At 60.9% G+C, this 18694-nt stretch overlaps 2 protein-coding genes across 4 annotated transcripts in view; both read left to right on the forward strand.

Annotated features, from left to right (window-relative positions):
* The first annotated feature begins 259 nt into the window (after window positions 1-259).
* On the forward strand, window positions 260-6717 carry PARP10 (poly(ADP-ribose) polymerase family member 10). Its single transcript, XM_075549134.1, has 10 exons — window positions 260-771; window positions 862-1116; window positions 1183-1419; window positions 1498-2102; window positions 2197-2418; window positions 2505-2586; window positions 2738-3373; window positions 3453-3586; window positions 5893-6067; window positions 6150-6717. The coding sequence occupies exons 1-10, from the start codon at window positions 606-608 to the stop codon at window positions 6494-6496; spliced, it is 2859 nt and encodes a 952-aa protein (XP_075405249.1). The 5' UTR covers window positions 260-605; the 3' UTR covers window positions 6497-6717.
* Window positions 6718-6999: 282 nt separating this feature from the next.
* Window positions 7000-18694, forward strand: part of PLEC (plectin) — a 49880-nt gene continuing 38185 nt past the window's right edge. Inside the window, exons 1-2 of one of the 3 annotated variants that reach the window (XM_075549136.1) lie at window positions 7000-7150; window positions 8115-8313. In XM_075549136.1, coding sequence (XP_075405251.1) covers window positions 8121-8313 — 193 coding nt within the window. In that variant the 5' untranslated portion in view covers window positions 7000-7150; window positions 8115-8120. Of the gene's footprint in view, window positions 7151-8114; window positions 8314-9761; window positions 9931-18694 lie in introns of those variants that run through there. The other 2 variants (XM_075549144.1, XM_075549140.1) reach the window with 2 other exon arrangements.

Consider the following 18694-nt stretch of genomic DNA (forward strand, 5'->3'; position numbering starts at 1 on the left):
GGTGAGGTGTGCTAGGTCCTCCAGGGCTGAGGCAGCAGTGGAGTAGGGGCTGAGGGATGAAGGGAGGTGGGGCGTGGAGAACAGGAAGAGTGGTAGGGACAGGGTGGTGTCAGGGAGTGGATGCTTCCTGGGTGTGCAGGCTGGCCCCTGCGTGGGCACTCAGTGCAGTGCTCCTGGTGGGGACAGCGTGGTGACTGCAGTGGGTCAGCTGTTGGGCAGGCCCAGGAGGGGAGGTGGGGCCAGCTGGGCCAGAGCTCATCTTTAGTCAACCCCAAAGGTGAAACGAGGTGGGGCTGGGGACCGGAGCGACAGGGTTTCACGGAGGTAAGGACTAGAGTTCCCCTTGTGAGTCTTTCCGAGGCACTGAGGCAGCAGGAAGGATGGAGTGGACACCTTATCCCATGGCGCCCGGCCTTCTCCACGCCGGCGGGAGGCCCCGCCCATTCCAGTCTCCCAGGCGGTTTCACTTTTGTTTCCGGAAAAAGCCTGCCCCAGCAGAACCCGGCAGAAGTTCGTGTGGGGTGCGCGTAAGTGTGGGCGGGTGCCGTCCGGGTCGGGGGTGGGGCACGGGGCGGTAGACCCTCCGCTCCCCGTCCCAGGTTGCAATGGAGGAGGCCGCCGCGTCTCTGGAGCTCCGGGGGCTGCCCCCCGAAGTGCCGGACGAGCTGGTCACGCTGTACTTCGAGAACCAGCGGCGCTCCGGCGGCGGCCCTGTGCTGAGCTGGCAGCGGCTAGGCGACGGGGGCATCCTCACCTTTCAGGAGCCTGCAGGTGAGGCTCTGGTGGCAGGGGCAGTTGGGGCACCTGGCACGCTGGCAGCCCCAGCGGATCTGCTTTGACGAGCGTGCTCGCTTCCCGCAGACGCTGCCAGGGCCCTGCTGCAGGGGGTGCACGTCCTGTGTCAAGCCCGCCTGAACCTGCGGCCCGCCGCGCCCCGGGCCCCCGCGCGCCTGCTGCTGTCGGGGCTGCCTCCTGGCGTGGAGGAGTCGCGCTTGCAGCAGCACGTGCGGGCCCTGCTGCACGCAGCAGGCCTCTCGGAGCAACCCTGCTGGTCCCTGGCCAGCCCCCGGCCGGACCGCTCGCTGGTGCAGCTGACCGAGCCGCTGACCGAGTCAGGTGAGAGGAGGGACTCCTTGGGGCTGGCGGTCGGTGAGGGGCACAGCTGATTGCCCCTCCCCACAGAGGTCAGCATGCTGGAGGAGCAGGCTCAGGTGCTGGACCTGGACGGTGTCACCGTGTCCCTGGCCCGAGTGCCCCAAGCCCACGAGGTGTGGGTGATGGGGGGCTTGTCACCCCCAGATCCACTGCTGCTAGAACTGTACCTGGAGAACGAGGGCCGCAGTGGTGGCGGCCCCCTGGAGGGTCTCCACAGCCTGCCTGGTATCTTGGGCACTGTGGTTTCCTTCCGCCAGTGGCAGGGTAAGTGAGCTGACTGCCCTGGCTGGGCTGGTGGGTACTATGTGCCCCTGACTGTCACCTTTCACTCCCTTCTTCCAGTGGCAGAGCGTGTGTTGCAGCAGGACCACTGGCTGCAGGGCTCTGAGCTGCGCCTCTTCCCCTACTACCAAGTCCTGGAGCCACAGGAGCTTGGCCAGGATACCTATGGAGGAGACCACAGTGCGGGGGCGTGGCAGGGAACCGAGCACTCCCTCCCAAGGGCTGGAGAGCCAGCCATGGCTCTAGAGGGCAGCAAGACTGTGACCAAGAAGGGCCCTGAAGAGGCGCCCAGGCAAACAGGGGCTGCTCTCACTCATGGGCCTGAGGGGGGGCCAGAGCCGGAGGGTGTGGTGGAGAAGGTGCCTTTGAACCCGGGGTTGGAGGAGCCTATGATTCCCGGGCCCCTGGGATGTCTGTGGCTGCTGGAGGCGGGCCTGGTGGAGATTGAGCAGGTACAGGCAGAGCCGGTGGAGGAAAAGCAGGTGGAAGAAAAACAGGTGGAGGAAAAACAGGTGGAGGTCGAGCAGGGGGGTACCGTGGAAATGGTGCTGCCCATGGAACCTGGAGCACTGAGATACCTGCAGCTCTATCATGAAGACCTCCTTGCCAGTCTGGGAGATGTTGCTCTCTTCCCCCTGGAAGGGATGGATGTGACTGGCTTTCGGGTAGGTCACCCCTGGGCCTCTGTCATTAGCCCTTTTCCCATGGGGCACCTTTCCTGGGCGCTGACCTGCCAATGGCCTTTGCCTTGCCTTGCAGCTCTCTGGTGAGCATGCCCCATGCCAGGCAGCTGAAGAGTTTCTGCAGAGCCTTCTGGGCAGCCTCAGCTGCCACCTGCTGAGCCTGAGGCACCGGGGCAGTGCCCGCTTCCTGCTCTGTTCCCAGGGGCAGCAGCTCCTTCGGGGGCTGGAGGCTCAGTTCCAGTGTGTCTTTGGGACAGAGCGGCTGGCCAGGGTTGCTGTGGACATAGACTCTGAAGAGGTACGGCAAGGAGTCTGGTCTGAACCTCCCCAGCCCCTTATGGCCTGGGGAAGGCTGGCCTGATGGGCCCTGACCACTTCCTGCAGGGGGACCCCACCGAAGCCCTTGGAGCCTCCCCCATGTTATTCCCAGATGGTTCCAGTGGTGACCGGGAGAATGTGAACCTGGGTGAGACCCCCTGGAGACCCCTCATGCACCCTGGGGCCCTTCCTGGCCTTACCCCCTGACCTCCTCCCTGACCTACCTGTCACCTGAGTTATCATCCCCCCCCCGCCCTGCTTGGGCCCAAACCTTACCCAGGGGCCTCTCCTGCCCCCAGAGGAGCTGCTGGCCACCCTGGAGGGCCTGGGCAGGGAGGCGCAGCTTCCCTTGGGACTCGGCACAGAGCAGCCTGAAGAGGAGGAAGAGAAGGACAAGGAGGCCTCCGTGAGTGCAGACTATGCCGAGGGCCAGCCTGTGGCTCCCAGCACTCGGGCTGCGGGGCAGTTGGAGGAGGCAGCTGCCATCCAGCTAGCCCTCCACAGGTCCCTGGACCCTCAGGGTGGGGTGGCCGAGCAGGAGGAGGCTGCCGCACTGCAGCGAGCCCTGGCCCTTTCCCTGCTGGAGCAGCCGCTGCTGGAGGAACAGCCGCTGGGTGGAAGCACAGGGCCAGCCCAGTTGGTGGTGCACACAGCCTTTGAGCAGGACACCGAGGAGCTAGAGCGGGCATTGGAGGAAGCGCTGGAGCCCTACATCCGGGAGGTGACAGTGGATACCCATGGACGAGAGCTGTCCTGGGAGCTCTACAAGGCACTGGAGCGCTGTCACGGGGTGCACATCAGCCTCCACGGGGAGCATGCCACCTTGCTGGGCTTTGAGGCCCAGCCCACACGTGCAGCCCGGCACCTCACAGCGCTGCTGGCCGAGCCCAGGAACCAGAGCCAGGCTTTGGCCCTGGTGACCCCAGACCCCCCCTGTGAGTGAACCAAGCATGGAGGCGGATTGATGGGCTGGTCTCTGGGGCCAGACCTCACACCCCTCTCTCCCTGTGCCAGTGCCAAGGCCCAGTCGGAAGGGCCCCTCCGAAGCCCTGGAGTGCCTGTCTGAGAGTTCCGAGGAGTTCCAGGGGTTGGTGCAGGCCTTCTACGACACACTGGATGCCGCCCACAACACTCTCCGCATCGTCCGTGTGAGCACCCTACCCTGACCTTGTCCTAGAGCCTGAACCCCAACCTTCCAATGCACTCGACACCGCCCACAGCAAGATCCACTATGTCCACATAAGCTTCCTGACCCTGCATCATTGCCTGGGCTCAGAGGCTGTCCCCAGAGTGGGGTGCACCACCTTGGACCCTGCTGGGAGTTACAGTGTGAGAGTCCTGGTGTGAATGCAGCAGGCTGCAGGAAGCGGTTGCTCGTGGCGTCCTCCTCGCCACCACTCCTCTCTCCAGAGTCCCTGTGGCCACCCTGTCATTGACAGTCACCCCCCCCCCCCCATCACTTCTTTCCTGGGGATGCCACTGCAAAGGGTCCACCTACTTTGCCTCTGGTTGGGACCCAGCTGTCAACGTGGCCTCCTCCTTGCTGGCTTGGTTCATCGCAGCCTGTGTCCTGTAAGAAGCGCCTCACTCAGGTTTGCTCAGTGGCATTGCTTACCCTGGAGCTGGGCATCCTCTCCTCACCCTGGCTGGGGACTGGCAGGCGGTCCTGGTGATCCCGCAAACCCCAGGACCCTGGTATCTGCGTTAGTGCTCAACATAGTGGCCCAAGACCTGGCACATGGACCATGGCACATGGAACGCAACCTTCAGGTGGCAGTGCTCCATGGTGTTTTCACGGGCATGTTGTAGGGAGTGCCAAACCCTTCTTCCTAGTCTCTTGTAGTCTGAACGTACCCACTTGGCAGCACAGCCACAGGGGTGATGGCCGCAGGTGAGGTGCGTTTCCTGGTGGGAGTTTTACTACTGAGTCATCAGTGTCCTCCAGGAGCCATCGCTAGAAATGAAGTCCTCTAAGGCTGCTAAGGCTGTTGCCCAAAAGATGCTCCGGGCCAAGGCCTAGGGCCCTCTCCCCCAAGTCTTCTGTTCAGGAGCATCTAAGTGAGGGGAGGGCGAAGGGCTGACATTGGAGCTTGACTTGCCTTCATGGCAACACTGTTTGCAGCTGCGACTGGATGCTGGTGCCAGCCGTTCACATCCCTGGGTCCCCAGGCACCTTCCCTTAGCTCTACTCCCACCAATGGTCCAGCTGGATCCCGTGTTCATGGTCAGGGGAGTGTCCCAGCAGAACTTTGAAGACCTCACTTTCCTCTTCAACGTTGTCTATGGACATTACAGTGACCTCAGGGTCTCTGACCCTCCGGGACTGGAGGGGAGCAGAATGGTGGTGGTGGGATGTGTGTATGCACGTGTGTCTGCATGTATGTCTGAACCCAGCTGAGTCCTTCCCTCTGGAGGCAGGGGGTCTTCCTGTCAGATAGAGGCTACGGATGTGTCTCCCTTTGTCCTTGGCATTGCTGGGGTCTGCCTACAGCCCAGGGGCACATCCTCTTTTTCTTCTGCTCCCTCCTCAGCTGTCTTCCCACAGCCCTCCCTCCCTTCAGCTCTGACCCCTGGCTCCTCTCCTCACCAGCTGCAGCCTTTCTCTGTCTTTCAGGGTGGGTCCCATCCTACAATCACATTGGCAGAGAACTATGTCAAGGAGCCCTGGTGGCACTGTAGGTTAAGCTAAGCTCAAAGTCAGAGGTTCAAGCCCACCATCCACTTCAAGGGCAGACAATGAGGCTGTCTACTCCAGCAAGGATTTAGTCTTGGAAACCCCAGGGGCGGATGTATCCTATGAGATGGCACCAACCGGGTGGTAGTGGGGTTCAGTGAGTGAGTCTCCCTTTCAGGCTTCTCTCTCATGGCAGCCAGGAGCTCTGGTTATACAGATTATGCAAGGTTAGTGGGTCCAACCCATTACCCGCTGATGGCTAAGAAGACAAGGCAGTGGACCCAGTACCGAGTTAGAACCTCAGAAACAAGAGGGGGCAGTTCTACTCTGCCATGTAGGGTCACTTGATGATATCGGTTGGTGCCTTGCTTCCTGGATAGAATATTCTCTTGCATCTTGACTAATTGGACTTTCTACCAAGGCTCTGTTGGGTCCCTGAACTTGTCCTCCAGGCTGGACTGTGGGGTTGGCCCTCAGCCTTCCCTGGCACCCAGCCCTCTCAGCTTCTCAGAGTGCTGAGATCAAGCCTGGCTAGGAGGCCCTGATGGTGTGGCAAGGACTGTGCCCTCTGTGAGACCTGTCTGGGAGGCTGGGACACACACAAATCCTGCCCAGGTGGCTGGGCCTGCCTGGAAGCCCTCTGATGCCACTCTCCACAGGGTGGAGTTAATGTCTGCTACTCGGCCTAGCCGAGGGGTTCACCCAGCCCCACCCCAGGCAGCGCTTGCCGGTCTCGGGTGAGGCTGGGGAGCACAGCTGCCCTGACCACCTCCTGCACAGGTGGAGCGTATTTCCCATCCGCTGCTGCAGCGTCAGTATGAACTGCAGCGGGAGCTGCTGGAGCAGTGCTGTGAGCAGTGGCCAGTCGAGCACGTCCTGTACCACGGGACGTCCGAGTCCTCGGTGGCAGACATCTGCACGCATGGCTTCAACCGCAGCTACTGTGGCCGCAACGGTGAGGCTCGGGGCTGGCCGGCTGGGCTGGGGGTTGGGGGGCCCTGTGGCGAGCCTGACCCGTCTCCCTTGCGGGCCCACAGGCACACTCTATGGTCAGGGAGTCTACTTTGCAAAGCGTGCCAGCCTGTCCGTGCAGGACCGCTACTCGCCACCCAACGCCGATGGCCACAAGGCAGTGTTTGTGGCGCGGGTGCTGACAGGGGACTACGGGCAGGGCTGCCAAGGGCTGCTGGCGCCCCCTCCAAGGGACTCTGGCCACCGCCTCCTGCGCTACAACAGCGTTGTTGACAACCTCAGCGAGCCCAGCATCTTCGTCATCTTTCACGACACCCAGGCGCTGCCCACCCACCTCATCACCTGCGAACACACGCCCCTGGGTCCCCTCAGGGACCCCTCTGGAGTCTCGGGTCATTCCTCGACCGCCTGACCGGACAAGTCCTTGGTTGGCCCAGCTGCTAGCTTCCTGCCCCAGACTTCACACACTGGTAGCCTCTGCCACCAAGCTGTCTGGTGGCGCCCAGGCTCGGCTTCGGAGCAGGTCCAGGGCGGGGACGCAGAGCAGGCCCAGCCACCAGAGGTCAGCAGAGTCCAGGAGGAGGTGGCTGGCGGCCCTGCGCGGTCTGTCCTTTGAATAAACGAATCTGTGTAACCTGGTAGAGGGGCTTGGGGTGGCATCTCAGTGGGGCGGGGCCCAGGGCGGGGAAGGGGTGGCCGGGAAAAGTCCCCCGCAGCGGAGCGGGAGGCGTGGCCGCTGCCCGCCGGGCCAAGCGTGCTCCAGCGCGACCCCACGGTACCTCCGTGTCACGCATGCTCGCCGCCGCCTGACCACATCTCCCTGCCGACCGCTCCGCCCAGCGCGCGCAGGGACCCGGCGGCGCCCGCCAGGTGTGCGCACCGCGGGGACTTCCGGGGACGCTCCTCCCCCCAGACCAGCCCCCAGCACCCGCACTGCCAGTCGCTCGCTCGCTCGCTGCTGGGCGGCCCGCCAGGACGGGGCGGGGTTCTGCAGTGGCCCCGCCTGCGCCGTCTTCGCGGCTCTGGGGATCAGTCGGCTGGGGCGCCGGTCAAGCGCAGCCACCAGGCACGTACCATCCAGGGTCGGGTGGGGGGCGGCCTCCGGGGTCCCCAGGGGTAGCCCCGCCGGCCCTCGGGCCGCACCCTTCCTGGTGCTTGGGCAATGCGGAACTGGACGGGCGGTGGCCAGGGCGGTGGCCGGAAAAGCTGATGGGGGTGGTGGGCGCTGGAGAAGTGGGGGAGTATGGAAAGGAGGGTGCGGGGTGCCCTCCGGCTGGGAGCCTTTGGTCCCCACCCTTGCCCTGAGCCTGAGCGCGGAGGCACAGAGACCACATTATGCCCCCACCCCACCCCCGCGGGGACAGAGTCCCATTCACCCCCCACACACGCACGCCAGCGCTCCGGGGACTGGGTGTGCCCGCGTGGGCGCGCGCTGACGGCCCGAGCTGCTGCGAGTGCGGAGCGGAGCAGCGCAGCGCGGGCGGGCGGGCGGGCGGGCTCCGAGTGGCGGCCGCCGCTACTGCTCTAGCTCCCGCAGCCCGGCGCCCTCCGGCGGCCCACGCTGCGGTGCGGCTCCTGCTATTTATAGAGCCTCACTGCGGAGACGGAGGTGGGACCGCGCACAGGGGGCTGGGGACGGGGGTCCTGGAGGCAGTGTCGGGGTGGAGAGCAGAGGTGGTCGGTGGCCAGGGCATGCAAGGGCTGCGCGGTGGCGTTTGGGGGCGGGGGTGGGGGGAGGTCGGCGATTGCACATGATTAATAGTATCCCCTGATGGTTGTCCTGTGCCCTTGTTGGGCAGGGCGCAGAGGATGGGGCAGTGTCCTGGTGATGGGGTGTTGAGCCAGTTTGGGGGAGGCGAGGGAAGGACCTGGTAGTTAACCTGCAGAGGATGAAGGTGGGGTCAGCGTACATGTCCGAAAGATGCAGCTGGCAGTGTGTGTGTGTGTGGGAGAGGGCCGCCCGTGCACAGTGCTGGCCGCCTCCACCCTGTGACCCCCTCCGCCACGTGATCCCCTTTTGCGCTCCCTAGGAGGCCATGTCAGGTGAGGGCCCCGAGGCGCGGGCTGTGGCCGAGGATGGCTCCAACGGAAGCAGCGGCTCTCCGAGCCCCGGGGACACGCTGCCTTGGAACCTGGGGAAGACGCAGCGGAGCCGGCGAACCGGGGGTGGCTCCGGGGGCAATGGGAGCGTGCTGGACCCCGCCGAGAGGGCTGTCATTCGCATTGCAGGTAAGCGGGAGGGCCCAGGCCGCACTTTGTTGATTGAGCACCTGCTGGGTGCTGCGAGGGCAACCCGCGTGAAAGGACGCTCTGCTCCCAGGGCCTCCAGTACCAGGTGAGCACAGACGGCCACAGTGCCGCCTGCTGGCCACCCGGCCACCGACAGCTTGGAGAGGCCTGGTTTAAGGTGCCGACCAGGCTGGGCAGGGGGCCTTAGGAGAAGGGTCCCTGTCTGGATGAGGTTGTGACAACTGCGCAGGCCCCCACCCATCCCAGTGTTGGCTGACCCCGTGAGGCCAACTGGGAAGTTGACCATATGGCTGGTGGGCAGGCGGTAGGTGCCAGGTTCAGCAACTCTCTCCCAGAGCTTCCAGTCGGAGGAGGACAGAGGACTCCAGGGCGACCCTGGGGCCAGGGTAGAGCAGAGGCATGACTTCGGGCCTTGCCCTTCAGCTTTGGGAAGTCCCTGAGCTGTGTCGGGGCAGGAGGCAGGGAGATCCTCCTCATTTCACCCTCTGAGCTCAGGCTGCAGGTTACTGGATCCACTGGGACCCCCAAGGGACATCTGGAGGGTAGGCTGAGTCACATTGCAAGAGGCCCGGTGGTGGAGGAGCGGGCAGCTGTTGGTGCAGCAGGTGCAGTAGAGGGGGCAGATTCATGCCCTCACCCCCTCCAGGCGGATAGCTTGCCTGTCCCGGGTCTTTAGAGCCACTCTGGGGGTGGGAGGGTCTCCTTCCTCCATTCTAGCCCCCAAAGCCCTTCCCCAATCCAGCACCTTCCCTGACTGCACCAGAGCCGTGCGGGGCCAGGCTCCGGGCTAGCGGGGCCCGGCGGGGGGGGGGGGGGGGGAGAGAAGGGGGAGCGCTTTGCGATGAGGCCAGCTGTCCTGAGCGCCCAGGAGGGTGGTGTGGGCTCACCTTAGGGCTGATTCCCAGGCGGGGACCCGGCTGGCCGCTGCCAGGGGCTAGCTGTGGGGAGGTACTCTGCCCGGTGCCTGGGGAACCGCTCAGTGTAACTGTCCTCATGCTCTCTCGCTCCCGCCCCCGTTCCCGTCCCACCCCCAGCCACCCCTCCGCGGTCGCCTTTTTCCGGTGCTCACAGAAGGTGACCGTTGACTGTGGCAATGGGACGCTTCGCTGAAGTCTTGGGAAGAGAGCGGCCAGGAGGCTCGCTGCGGGTGGGAGGGGGCGCCTGCGGCGGGCAGGTGAGGTCCGAGCCCAGGCTGTTGAGCAGGGCGCCGCCGCGCAGGCACGGGGCGCGGAGGGTGCAGGCCGCGGACGCCCCTGGGCCGCGCGCTAGCCCGCCGGACCAGGCAGCCGTGGGAGGCGGTGCGGAGGGGACGCGGGGTGGCGCCCAGGCGCTGTGGGCTGCGCCGTCCCCTGTCCGGCGGCCTCGCCCCCAGCCCCGCCCCGCCCTGGGGCATCCTGGGTGCGGGGGCGGAGCCCGGGCAGCCCCTTTAAGCGGCGCGGCGGCCACGGGGACGGACAGCCGCCTGGGGCTGGAGGCCCGCCGTCACCGCCGCGACCCCTGCGCCTTTAACCATGGCCGCGCCCCTGCTGTCCGGCCCGCCGCCCGAAGAGCTGGACTTCATCCAGGCTTACGAGGAGGTGCGGGAGAAGTACAAAGGTACGGCCGCCTCCTGCCCCAAGCCCGCTGACCAGCACCCCAGGCCACCCGGCCGCTGACCACCTGGGCCACGGTGGCCATGGGCGCTGGCCTTACACAGTCCGGTTGCTGGACCCGCCCCGCGGGGCCTCTGGCTCCGGAGAAGCAGCGGTGAACTCCCGGGGCCCCTGCGACTATGCCCTTAATAGGACAAGGCTCTGCGTGGTGGATGGGGTGGGCCGGCAGGCGGCGGCTCCGGACTTCTGGGGTCTGGCTTCGGGGCTGCCGGCCTGGGTCATTGCCCGGCGGACACGTGGGTCAAGATTGACCCGCCCCTGGTTCGGCCCAAGCCTTTCGGGCAGCTGTGGCATAGTTGCTGCCTCTCCTCACCTCCCCAAACTGGTGGCCGCCTGCTGCTGCCACCCTTCCTTGGCAAGGGTCCCCTCTGCACCCCTTCTGGGGCGCTGGCGACAGCTGTGCCAGGATTTCAGGGCAGCACCCTCCCTTGCTAGAGGGACACCAGTGTCTGTGGAGCCTGGCACCACTGCCCACTGGGGTCTCTCCGGACCCACCAGACCCTCACTGCTGCTTGGGGCAAGTCTTGGGCACAGGCTTCGCTCTGGTGGCTAAGGCTCGGAGGTTGGGGCAAGAAGCAGTGGGGGTCCATTGGGGTGTAGGCGCAGCTGGCCTGAGCGGGTCCTGGCGCCCACATATGTGGTGTAGTTGGCATGGCCCCCAAGGACAGCTCAGGGAGAGGTCCTGCTGGTGCCAGTCAGAGCCCCGGCTGTGCCCTCTACCCACTGACCTCACCAGGGCAGTTTCATGGTGGCCATGGTGCCTCACTGCCCAGCAGTCCCCATTTGTAGCCCTGGCCAGGTCCTGGGAGGTGGAGGTGCTCCGTGTCCCCCTAGAAGTCTTGCCAGGTGACTGCTGACCTGTTTGTCCCCATGGACACCCAGGAGGGGATGCTGCCTGAAATGCTTGTACATCTGCAGCAGGGGCAGGCTGGCTGCAGCAGGGTCACGGGGCCACAGGACACACCTGGCTCTGGGTGAACCACTCAGTTTAGCCTGGTCTGGTCCGGTCAGGTTGCAGGGCTGGCTTCTCCCGGAAGTGTCAGCTCCCCCATGTCTGGAAGGGCACTCTGATGATTGGAATGAGCTCATAGTCCCCTCAGGGCCCTCCCTCCTAGCTCAGAGCTGGAGGCCAAGGCTGGTGGGGGCTGGGGTTGACACAGCTCGGCTCCAGTGCTCCTCCTGTGCTCACCAGCCAAGCTAAAGAAAGGGATGGTGACTTGTGATACTGGTGGGGGGTAGGGGGGAGGTGGAGTCACCAGGCTTTGGTGCTGGCCTGGGGTGGTAGGGGGGGAGCCCCCAAACTATAGGACCCACTGAAGGAGCACTTCTGGGGTGCTTCAGGTGCCCCCTCACTGACCCCAAGGGGATAGATGGGAGGTTGGGCTGCTGTCTGTGGCCGGGCCATCACCACTGCCCAAGAGCTGGGTGGCCATACCTCCTCGAGGCCTGAGGCTGGGTCAGGGCCCCTGAGGCAAGTGACAGTTGGGAGGGGCCCTGTGCCTGATGTCAACCAGTGAGTGACCAACTTGTTTCGGGGTGGGGGAAGGACTGAGTCACCTAGCTGAGCAGCTGAGTGGGGGCAGGGAGAACGAGCCCAGCAGGGCCAGGCTAGTATGCAGACTGAGGCTAAGCCTATTTGGACCCCAGCCTAGTGCCGCTGAAGACCCTGGCTGCTGCCCCCTGGCCAACCCATACTGGCCCTTGACCCCAGCCCCACCCCACCCCCACCTGCATTGTTGTCAGACGTGGAGTCTTGCTGTCCCTCCAAAGTCCAGACCAGCCCCTCTACCCAGTGATCTTCACCCACATTATCTGTGCCTGTGACTCAACCCTGGACTGGTTACCCCAGCTCTTCCTCCCCCCCATCTTAGCACTCCCTGATGGCCAAGAGTCCTCCCAGAGCCTCTTTAGTTTCTGGTCATCACTCAGGCCCCACGTCCACTGGGCAGGTCCCTGCAGGGTTGTTTTCTGGGGTCCAGCTGGGTCTGGCCTGTAATAGTTCCTTGAGGCCAGAAGTGTCCAGGAAGTGGGGTAACCAGGGAATGGGAGAAGGCATGGGGCACACTGAGTACCAGGGGGCAGTAGCAGGCCGGGGCCAGGGCAGAGACCTGAAGATTGTCTTGCTGTGGGGCTGGGGCAAGTGCGAGCTATCCTTGTGGGTTCATGACAGTCTTCTGCCATGGCTCTGGGGGACAGTAGCTGTGGGGGAGTCAGAGTCCTACGCTTCTCATGGCCAGCTCCAGGGATTCTGAGCCTGGCTGGCATGCCCCGGTCTGCAGGACGCCCCACCGTCCCCATCTTGGACTCTGAGTTTGGCAGTGTGTGCCCTGGCAGGGCTGTGTGACAAGTGAGTGACGGCCATCCTCTTTCGGGCCCGGAGCGGGGAGGGCACCCAGCCTCTCTGGCTTCACCACTGGAGCTACAACAAAGGCACAGATGAGCATTGTGGGAGATCAGACTCGAATGCTGGACATTCAGGAAGCCACCCATGTCCTCCGCTGGCTCCCGCTTCTCTGGGGGACTGACCCCTGTTCTGTGTGGTCCAGGTCCTTGTGGACCAACAGTGGGAGTTAGGGAGTGAGTGAAAGACAGGGAGGAAGGGAGAGCGCTGACGTGCCCTCCCCCCATCAGAGGGAGCCAGGTTTTCTCTGTCCACACAGGTGAGGTCACCCTGGCTCCTGGGTGGTAGTGGATTTTTAAGTGACAACTCTTCTTGAGATTGCTCATTGGAAGTGCCCAGGTCATTGACTTTCAATATTGTCACAGAGCTGTGCAACCAGCACCACCGTCACTCAGGATATCTCTGTCATCACCTTGCGTTGTGCCCACTCTCACTCCAACTGCCATCGCCCTCTTCCCCCAGCCCCCTTTCTGTCCCATATGCCCAGCGTGCCCTGATGTTGCCCCTCAGGCCCCCCTGCCCTCCGTGTGGCAGTGAGGGCAGGCCTTTGGCCCGTTCCGTGGCTCAGTACGACGCCAGATTTGGAGAGATTTGTTTACCCTGCCCTTCTTCGAGGAGCTCCGGTGGCCCTGGTGGGTGAGCGTTGGGCTGCTAGCCACGAGGTTGGCAGTTTGAACCCACAAGCCACTCAGTGTGAGCCGTTGAGGCTCACTGCCCTAGTAAAGACCTACAGCCTGGAAACTCTCTACAGGGCTCCTGACTCAGAGCGGACTTGATGGCAGTGGGCTCTGGGGTCTTTTGCTCAGCAAATGGCCATTTGAATGGCTCCCGCTTTGGGGACTCAGGAGTACACTTGCTCTGGGTGTTACCTGGGTCAGTGGCATGGGGGGAAGTGCAAGGGAGATGGGGACTGTGCTAGACCACCTCTGGAGTCACCCCGCTGTGTCCCACAGGGCTCGTGTCTGCTGGGGAGATGGGGATTTCAGAGCCCACCCTACCTTGGGGCTCTTTCTCAGGCTGTGGACTGGCCTCTCCTGCGGTGGGCACATCGGTGTGCTTTTCCCTGGGGGCAACCATAGGGCATTGTCATCTCAGCTTCTGGCCACTTGGCTCTGTTCAGGCCCGTGGTGTATTCTCGATTACATGTCTGGCTGCCTTTGTGACCGCAGGTGACCCTGTGCTCAGTGGTGGGATTCAAACAATTTAACAAGTAGCTCATGGCCCTAATGACCATGCTAAGTATAAAAAATCAATCATCTGAAAGGTAGTTTGTTCTTCATACTTAAATAAGAACAATAAAACAGGTATACAAAACACGATTGTCATAAGGAAGAGTTTTAAGCTACTAATGAAAAAGCACTAAATAATACCTGAAAAAAACTATTAAAACTGTTATGAGATATTTCCACACTGTTTCTCGGTGGGTGTCTTCACTTGCAATATTCTTAGCTCTTACCTGAGCTCATAGCTGTGGTGTGGGATCCCATTCCTTTAGAGCAGTGGTTCTCAACCTTCCTCACGCCGTGACCCTTTCATACAGTTCCTCATGTTGTGGTGACCCCCCCAACCATCAAATTATTTTCGTTGCTACTTCATCACTGTCATTTTGCTACTATCATGAATCTGGCGACCCCTGTGAAAGGGTCATTCGAGCCCCAAAGGGGTCACGACCCACAGGTTGAGAATAGTTAGTTGCTTGAACGGTAGGTCACTGTTTGATAGCTTAGCAACAGGTGACTTCTCTTCTCTGAACCTGTCATGTTCATCTTTGAAAAACCCCTTTCTGCTGCTTTTGAATTTACAGCAATTGTTCTGACTATATTTTTAGCTCTCTGCAAACTAGTAGGAACTGAACGTAATTCACTCATAATACCTGGTGGGAATTCGGGTGGAACACAAAGCTGAGATGAATGACAATGTGTCGCCGCCCTCTGGTTGCTTGGCACTTTTTATGTTGTATGCTTGTTTACTGAAGGAACAAACACGGGAATAAACATGCAGTGTTTCATTAAAAGTATAGCGTGTTTTATGAACTGCATCAACGTGACAAGCACAGTTGTCACCTTTTTATACGTGTGAATTGAATCATTACAATGGCGCTTAGAATACCTATTGGGCAGGTGAACGTTGAAAGAATAAGGAATGTAAATTTGTGACTGCCACACCTTGGAGTGCCATTTGAACAACTGCTTCACCGAACTCAACAGAATATTGTGATCCGTGCGAACCGGCTGCCTGTGCTTTGCACTGGTCCTGCCATTTAGAGGGAAGAGAAGCCCCACTGACTGTTTTCCTTGGTGGTGGCGTCATGGTTACGTGTTGGGCTGCAGATGGCAAGATCAGCAGTTCAAAACCACTGGGAGACAGACGAGGCTTCTACTCCCATAGAGAGTGACCGTCTCAGAAACCCACAGGGGCGGTTCTCCCCTGTCCTGTTGGGGCGCTGTGAGTCGGCATGGACTTGGTGGCCGTGGGTGTTTGGGTTTTGCTTTGACATTTTCAGTCTGGTCTTAGCCACTGTCATCTGGCCTGCGTCCTGGGGAGCTTGTGTGTTGTCTCGGGCACTTGGTGGGGTTAGCGCCCATGTCTTGTTGGAGTTAGCCGGTGTGGGTGTGGGTACGCAGTGTGACCTGCTGTTCTCTGCACGTTCACGTCTGGTTGGCCCAGATGCTTCCCAGGGGACCTGCTGGACCCGCCACATTCAAGAGGTTGGCTCAGAGGGTGTTGGTGACATTTCGGGGGGATTCCGAATCTGGATAGACTTTCTTGGTGTGCACAGGACCATCAGACAAGCCATCGTGTGAAAGAAATGGAAAACCGTGCTGGTGAGAGGACGGGCTGGAAAGTGTTGCAGAGTGGCCTCCCTGGGGGCAGAGCATCCGTGGAGCCGCCGAGCAGCACTGTCTCTCGGAGAATCTTAGCCCCACAGCCCTGATCTTGCCCACTGGTGCACTCTCACGTGGGGGTCTCTTTCTTCCCAAGTCCAAAGGACACTGAAGAAATGCCCGATTTGAGTCCCTCTGGGGCACACTGCTTGCCGTCAGACGGCAGAGAGAGTCCCCAAGGGGAGGGGAAGGGGGGACACCTTTCAGCTGCGGACCATGCTGGAGGCCCTGCCAGAAATCAAGACTCCGATTGTGATATTTTTTTAAATAAAGGTTTCTGTCATGTTGTCGCAGTAGCTGTTCATTCCCATGTCACTTCTCCTAAGTCAGTTGTTCATTCCCATGCTGCTTCTTTGTTATGATTAAAATAAGGTGTTTTATTGAGGGAGATGTCTCAGTGCTAGCTGGTTGTAGATGGAGAGGTAACATGTTAGAAGTGTGTTGGCAGGAGCAGACCATTATTACTAAAGGCTCCACTTGACAAATGCAAAGTCCTGAGCTCCCCCATTTCTCCAAGTACAAACATGGGTCACACCTTCCAGTCATAGGATCGTGGAGCCAAATAAAACAGATTACCAACCAAGAGTCTTGAGGTTTTCTGTCAGTCAAGGCTTCAGGTGAAAATGAGCTTCATTTCCGAGACTCCTCTGGGGGGATTCAAGATTCTTTTTAGCATCACATCGCCATATTCTCTGCTCCTGGTCCTCTTCCATGTACTCGTTTTTCAGGCATTTTCTCATCTCCCGATCAAGGTCATTGTGATGGCTGCCGCGTCGCTTGCTGCCTCCCTGGGAGGCCTGGAGCCATGTCGATCAGAGGCACAGGAGGAAGAGGCCCGAGAGGCCAAAGCCGGGCTGTGGCTACTTCTTTTTGTAAAAGTCACCTTTTACTTGAAGTAGAGCATGCTTACAGAAAAGGCCAGGACATGGCCACATTTCACAATGGAGGCCGGCTTGTGGAGGCAGACATCACCCCCAGCCCCTCCCTGTTGCCCTTGGGTGGTTGTAGTATCCGGGGATCAGGGTGGGGGCTCACCATCAAGGCCTTCTAAGCTACTTCACACCCACCTGTAGAGGCACCAGACACACATACCACCACCACCACCACGCCCCACCCCACCCCCAGGATCAGAAGAAACAAACGACTGGAGTCTAGAGCTACTTTTAGGAAGTCAGGCCACTTACTTCAAGCATGACAGAAATCCAAGAGGGCAGAGAAGTCAGGGGCGGGCTCATTTTAGAAGTAGACAGTACACAGAGCCTCAGTGCCAGGGCTGTACCCACCCCTGACCCATGTGGGTCAGTGAGGAGCAGGGCTCCAGGGTCCCTGAGGCTTCTGGTTCAGAAGACCACCAGGTCTTTCTCTCCCTGGGTCTGTTTGCACCCCAACCTGGCAGGTAACAGCCAGCAAGTGGACTCGGAGTGGGATGTGGCCCTGGCTCACTCTACCCCTGTCAAAGTAGTTTTTCAGCGGTGCCTACTTCCTGGCACCCGAATCCCGATGCTTCCTGCGGCAGCAATAACAAGTTAGGAAAACTTGTGGCTTAAAATGACGCTTCATCTCTCCCGTCCCTAGAGGGTACAGTCCCACAGAGGTTGCTGGCCGAGCCTGTTCTCTCCCTTCTTCCTCCTCCCGCTCTTTCTCTCTCTGTTCCATGGGAGAGTCTGTTCCTGCCTTTGCAGCTCCTTGGCTCCTGACTCACTGCCTGCATGTGCACGTGGCCTTTGTCCTTGAGCCTGCTCTCCCGTCTCTCGGGAAGACACTTGTCATAGACTAAGGTGCACTTGAGTCATGCGGGGTGCGCTTGTCTCAGGAATCCTGACTTAGATCATCAACGACCCATTTTCCAAGTAAGGACTGAAGGAATGCAGGGAGGTGGGACACGCCCGCCTGCCCCGGCTACCTATGCAAAGGAGGAAAGTCCAGCTCCACACCTGCCTCAGGATGACTTCTCTGAGGCCTGGTCAGACAGCTTCCTTTACTCTGTCTGCTCGGACATTAGCCACAACACTCCACTTCCCTGTTCGTCTGGTCACCCACTGCCCTGGCTACACGGAGCTCCCACATAATATGCTTGACTCTGGGGTTTGTTAGGAAAATGAACGGCTTTCCACAAGTTTGCCTCAGAAACCACTAAGGATGCAGTCCTTTCTCTGGCCCTAGTGTTTGTTCTTAACCACGCCAGTAGGTGTGTCTCTGTGGTCCTCAGCCTGTGTGCATGGGGTCTATGGCGCCGACCTCTGCCCTACTCTGGGGAGTGTGGCTCTGGTCAATGCCCAAAGGACACCCCTCCCTGCAACCCACCCTCCCACTGGAGGGTACTGAGCTGTACTCTCTCTGTGGCTGGGGAAGCCCAGTGCTTAGTCTCCTGGTCTTGATGAGGCTCCTGTGTCATGCTTGTGCCACAACCCTGGTGCCCTGCAGCCTCACCTCCAGGATGGCATCTCGAAGGCGGCCGGCTGATGGCCCTTCTTTCTTGCTGTCCAAGGGGTCTCCCCCGCACCTCGCCTGAGACGGGGCACTCACACCCACTTCAGCTTTGTTAGGGCTGCTGCCATTGTACCGACTGGCAAAACTGCCAAACCCGGATCTCTGGGTTCTGCTGGAAGGACCCGTGGGAAGCAGCCAGTGCCCTGTGTGTCTCAGATGGGCAGCTTGCGTGTCCCAGTTGACCCTCATGAGGAGCAGTAAGGCCAGGTGCTGTGTGTAAGGTAATGCCTTGGTGTTTGGGGCACAGAGGTAAGCCTACACCTTGTTCCTGGGCTCTGTGGGCAGAAGGTGGTGATGGTGGCCTTCACAGGGTGAGGGGATTTCACCTGAGCCTATGGGTCGGGGGCTTGAACTTACCCAATGGAATCATGAGAAACATGCCTGGCAATCTGGGTTCGTAAAGGTGATAGCGGAGGAAAACAGCCTGGGCCATTCTCTCTGGACCGCACCCGGCTGCCCGGGTCCTCTGGGTTTGGGAGGGTGGGGCGGGCTTTGGCCCAGGGCACTTTCCGGTTAGCTGCATGTAACCTGTTCAGATAATTGTTTTTTTCCTCCTACGATGTGTGTGTGCTGGACAGTGCAAGTTACTGCCCTGCCTCTAGCTAGCCCCGCACCTGCCCAGTGCCTGGATTAAGCACACAGTGGCCTGCTAATCAGAGAGCCAGTGATGTGGGAAAGGAATTGAGGCAATCATTAGCCTGTGGATGGACAGGGCACAGTGGTGGTGCTGGAGCTGGCTCCTGAGGACAGCGGCTCGGGGAGCGAGGGTGCCCCGGGCGCACTCCGCTTTGCGTTCTGCAGGGAGTGCCCAGGTGTTTCTCCACTCAGTAGGCCTGCTCAATCCTTTCCTGGCCCTGGTGAGGTGAGACAGGGCAGGCCCTAAGTGGGCCAGGCCTGGGGCTGAAGGGGGCAGTGTCAGAGCCCTCCTAGGC

The sequence above is a fragment of the Tenrec ecaudatus genome, chromosome 5 (genome assembly GCF_050624435.1).
Source record: "Tenrec ecaudatus isolate mTenEca1 chromosome 5, mTenEca1.hap1, whole genome shotgun sequence".
Classification (NCBI taxonomy): domain Eukaryota; kingdom Metazoa; phylum Chordata; class Mammalia; order Afrosoricida; family Tenrecidae; genus Tenrec; species Tenrec ecaudatus.